At 40.2% G+C, this 5,285-nt stretch overlaps 1 protein-coding gene across 1 annotated transcript; it reads left to right on the top strand.

Annotated features, from left to right (window-relative positions):
* Positions 1-2,476: 2,476 nt before the first annotated feature.
* On the top strand, positions 2,477-4,980 carry LOC139711227 (uncharacterized; the record flags this gene model as incomplete). The annotated part of the gene is made up of 3 exons (XM_071623144.1): positions 2,477-2,572; positions 3,665-4,137; positions 4,512-4,980. Coding segments are annotated over exons 1-3 (1,038 nt in total), but the record flags the coding sequence as incomplete, so codon positions are not given.
* Positions 4,981-5,285: the final 305 nt, after the last annotated feature.

The following is a 5,285-nucleotide window of genomic DNA, read 5'->3' as shown; positions in this document are numbered from 1 at the left end:
TGAGACCCTGAGATAATTATAATATAGGTTTTCCCGGCCAATTTCGCACTTGTGTCAGTCCAATTCCTAATTGCTGCATTCAATTTAGCAAAATTTAGCGTAGATGACATGTTCGGTAGTTCAATTTTATGATCTCTTCATTCAAATTCATTTTGGAGCATTCAAATTACCTTTAGCGTCATTCTAATTAACACTTTTTCAATTGAAATTCGTAAAACTAGCACCATTTCGTTATTCGTTCATTCAATTTAGAATGATATAGTCACGTGATCACGGACATGCCACACTCGTTCATTCAAATTCATTTTTGGGCATCCAATTTAACATCTTTTGCAGTCAATTTAGCACGCATGTTTATGCTTTGGTTCTTTCTTTACTTTTTTTTTGTCAACACAGTTACTGTTTTGCAAGCGTCATTACATTTCATATTTTCGTACTTATTTGAAAGATTTTGGCAACAGGTTTTTTTTTTTCTTCAATGTGCTTAGTGATTCTTCCAGTCCGAAGATTTAGTGCATCATGTGGCCACAACTTATCTGGCCGTTGAGTGCTTTATTCCGAGTGTGTCGGCCAGTTCTAGGAAGTCAAGGTTATGATCATCAAATGTTTCTATAATTCTTTTTCTGTCTTCTTGAGAAATACGTCTGTATCTAATTTGTGCTGTCATGACTGTAAGAAGATGAAGTTAGTATTGGTACATGTAGGCCTAAAATGACATGTATGAAAGAAAAGGGGCGTTACAGAACAACAAACCCGAGTTATGTATGGTAAAAAAATATGATACTTTTACTGCTTAACAGTGCGTGGATGAAACAAAAAGTCACATAGAAATACGCGTTTAAATGTTATCACCTTTTCAAAAGAGAAATAACATGACGTTAATTTGAATGAACATGTTAGGAATTTGACTGCCCATACGCGAAATTGAATGACTGAAATACCCCTTTCGGCCAGTGTTGGCGAATTTGAATGACTGAAGAGCACGTGCCAATTTGAATGCTCGTTTTACGAATTCGAATGGCACATGTGCAAATTTCATTGATCGAAATGCTAAATTGAACGACCAACTTGCAATTTTGAATGACAGAATGGGCAGTGACGAGGATTTTCGCTAAATTGAATGAACCTTTTATCAAATGGACTGACAAAAGTGCGAAATTGGCCGGGAAAACCTATACTTATTACCTAAACGCAAAACACACACACACACACACACACACACATACACACGCAGTCGTCACATAACACTATACCTGGATGGAATTACAATGTACAAAATCCGCCAAACAAACTCATCAAAGTCAAAGCTGCTGATAAAATCAATATCAACGTTTATGCCAGCAACAGCTTACTAGGTATCTCTACCCTCGCGCAGCTAAAAAACACATACGCAAAAAGCTGACATAATAAACACATTCTTCCATCACACACACACACACACACACACACACACACACACACACACAAACGGCCACTAAGTTATCATGTGCGCGCGCACATACACACTTCCTTGAAACCTCACCATAACTTTTTACATGGCATGTTTGCATGGATGTAGCCATGCTAGTTATGTGTTAGTATTTCAATGACCATGTCCAGAACGATGTTAGCCAGCAAAATGTGCTTCGAGGGCGGTCGACAATCCGTGACGCCAACTCCGTCAAGGATTGTCGCCGCCGAGCCGGGGGCTACAATCCGTGTAGGGGCGACAATCCGTGTCGCAACACCGTACTTCAAAATCTTCAAAAATGGACTTATCGGTTTTTGCGAACAAAATCTTCATGTGTAAACTCTAATTTTGTTTGTGTTAATTGTGTCATTGAATTAATTTTGATTGATTTTTGTTTTGCTTTGCTTTGTTTTTGTAACTAGGCCTACTGATATTTTACTGCAAAGAATAAACGAAAAGAAATAAAACAGATTAGAGTCATCCGCAAATAATATAAATGAGAGTTTATCTGAAGAAATATAAACATCATTAACATAAACTATGAATAACAGTGGCCCTAGCAAACTTCCTAGCAGAACGCCAGGTTTTTTTTTTTCTTACATGGGGAATCTAAACCGTTAATTTGTACATATTGAGAAACATTGCAAGGATTTTCCACGTGCGCGGTAATGGGATGAATGGGAAAGAAGTATTGTGATTAATCGTATCAAAAGCTTTGGAAAAGTCCAGGAAGATCCCTATTGTATGCGAAAATATGTTGAGTGCATGCGCCACCTTCTTAATAAAATCAAGAAACGCATGTATGGTATTGTGATTTTCTCTTAATCAAATTTGAAAATGTGTAAATATATTAACTCCGCCATTATCTGGTCCCAAAACCAGAATGAGAAAGGATGAGTTTTGAGCGTTGGGCTAGCAACCCAACCTCGTAAAAAAAAAAAACAGCACGCTACAGAAACGGTAACAGCAAGAGGAACTTCGTTGAAAACCCGGCGAAGAGATGACAACCCACTCTTAGGAGCGTCAATGACGGAAGCTGACCAAAGCCGAAAGGAAGTCGACTCCTCGAGAAGTTTGATTCTCTCTGCCAAAATACATGTATCTAAGATTGGCACGTGGAATGTAAGAACGCTTTTCCAGTGTTGTAAACTAGATCGTCTTAAATGAAATGGATAATTATGGACTTGAAATATTAGGCCTTATTGAAATGAGATGGACAGGAAAGGGGATGATGACTAAAGGAAACAAAACAGCCCTCTATTCCGGCAATGAGAATATCCATACACATGGAGTAGGCATTATATTAGGGAAAGAAGCAAGCAGAGCCCTAATAGGATGGACTCCAGTAGACCATAGAATTATTACTGCAAGGTTATGTAGCAGATATGGGAAAACTACCGTCATACAAGCCAAGCATATGCACCGTCAGAGAATTCTGAGGACGATGAAAAAGATGAATTTTATGGAAAACTGCAAGATGTTATAGACCACACCCCCAGCTATGATGTAAAACTCCTTATCGGAGATTTTAATGCTCAAATCAGCAAGGAGAGAAAGGGCTTTGAACAAATCATCGGTCCACATGGAACAGCATCTAGCCATAGTGACAATGGTGTACGCTTCATATCATTCGGCACTACAAATGGCCTCAGCAATGGAAACACATACTTCCAGCACAAACTCATCCACAAGAAGACTTGGCGGGCGCCAGGAGGAAAAACCCTCAATGAAATTGATTACATATGCATCAACCGTAAACGGAGGTCATCTTTATCTGATGTGAAAGTAAGGAGAGGTGGTGATGTGTGATCAGATCACTACCTACTGGTCGGAACACTGCGTCTTGGACTTAAGCGCAGGAAGGAGGGAAACACTGCTATTTTAAGACCCATTGCTGTGGAAAACCTTGCAAATACGGATTGCTACAAAGTTCCAACTAGAACTCACCTACCGCTTTGCAGTACTTCAACACTCCGAAGATATTGAGGAAGAGTGGAGCCAGACAAAGACTTGCATTAATGAGGCTGCTGAAAAGATTATTGGCAAAAGAAGGGGGACAAGAAGACAATAGTGGGTCAGCCAGGACACCTGGAAACTCATATATGAAAGAAAGCAAGTTAAAAGCCAAAGAGATCAGTCAAAGACAGAGCAAGAAAGGAACCAACAAGCACAAATATACTCAGATTTAGATGTTAAGGTGAAAAAAAAAAACAGTGCAAGAGGGACAAAAAAGCATGGTTACAGAGAAAAGCACAACAGGCCCAAAGCGCAGCCAACAGAAATGACTCAAGAACATTGTACAGAATTGTGAAAGAGCTGAGCAGCACTGGTAACGCCAACTCAATCCCAATCAAGAACAAAGAGGGCAAAACCCTTGCTTCAGAAGAAGAACAGAATGCCAGATGGGTGGAATATTTCCAAGAGGTCCTCAACCAACCAGACCCACCATCACTCATAGACTTCAGTGAAGAAGATATCATGGAATCATTAGACCTAGACACTGGTCAGATAACAGAAGCCGAAGTATTTAGAGCTATCAACGCACTTAAGAATGGCAAAGCTGCAGGAATAGATAATATCTCCCACGAGCTGCTGAAATATAGCCAGCAAGATACAACAAAACAGCTCACCCATCTATTCAATAAAATTTGGCTACAGAACAAGTGCCCGAGGACTGGAGCAAAGGGGTAATAGTCAAGCTACCAAAGAAAGGTGATTTAAGCAATTGCAACAATTGGAGAGGTGTTATACTTTTATCAGTCCAAGGCAAAGTCTTCTGCTCAGTATTATTAAACAGGCTAAAAGACTCTGTGGACATAAGGCTGAGGGAGGAACAAGCAGGCTTTCGAAATGGGAGATCATGTTCTGAGCAGATCTTAACCCTGATAAACATCAATGAGCAGAGCCTTGAATTTAATATGGAGTTATATATCAACTTTGTGGATTTTAAGAAGGCTTTTGATAGCGTACACAGAGAGACAGTCTGGAATATTGAAAGAATATATGGAATCCCACAGAAATTCATCAACATCTTCAAAAGTCTGTATGCCAACTCTTGCAGTTGCATCAGAACAAGCAACAGTTACACTGATCACTTCAGCATCTTCTCAGGAGTTCGGCAGGGCTGTATTCTATCGGCCCTGCTCTTTCTCCTCACTGTCGACTTCGTGATGCGGAAAGCCATGAACAAAGCAACCTTTGGAGTCAAGTGGAATGATAACCGCCTAACAGACTTGGACTTCGCAGATGACTTGGCTCTTTTGGGAGATACAGCCCAATCCCTACAAGAGATGACAGAAAGCCTCACAGAGACCGCAGCCAAGGTGGGCCTCAGAGTTGGCTCAGAAAAAACCAAGGTCATGTCAATCCATGATGAACGTCCTATGAATCTGCAGATGAACCATCAAACCGCAGAAGAGGTTTCCAGCTTCACCTACCTAGGCAGCATCATATCCAAGGATGGGGATACAGAACTGGACATCACATGTAGGCTGGGCAAAGCAAGATCTGTTTTCCAGAGGCTCAAGAAGGTATGGGAATCAAAACATAACACATTGGACAGCAAAATCACACTTTATAGCTCCCTTGTCACTCCAGTGGCAGTCTATGCAAGTGAAACATGGAAAATAAAAGCAAGGCTCGCCAAGAACTTAGATGTATTCCACCAAAGATGTCTGAGAAAAATTCTGAACATCACATGGAAGGATAAAATCACAAATGAAGGAATATTATGGAGATGTAATCAAAAAGACCTCAGCATTATTATAAGGGGGAAAAAGACTGAAGATGCTAGGACACACCCTGAGAATGAAGGATGAAAGACACGCCAAAACTT

Source organism: Diadema antillarum, unplaced genomic scaffold, assembly GCF_040938485.1.
Source record: "Diadema antillarum isolate AM-2024a unplaced genomic scaffold, OU_Dant_1.0 seq00001628_RagTag, whole genome shotgun sequence".
Lineage (NCBI taxonomy): Eukaryota > Metazoa > Echinodermata > Echinoidea > Diadematoida > Diadematidae > Diadema > Diadema antillarum.
Note: the sequence above shows the minus strand (reverse complement) of the source record. Positions and strands in the feature narration are given on the sequence as shown.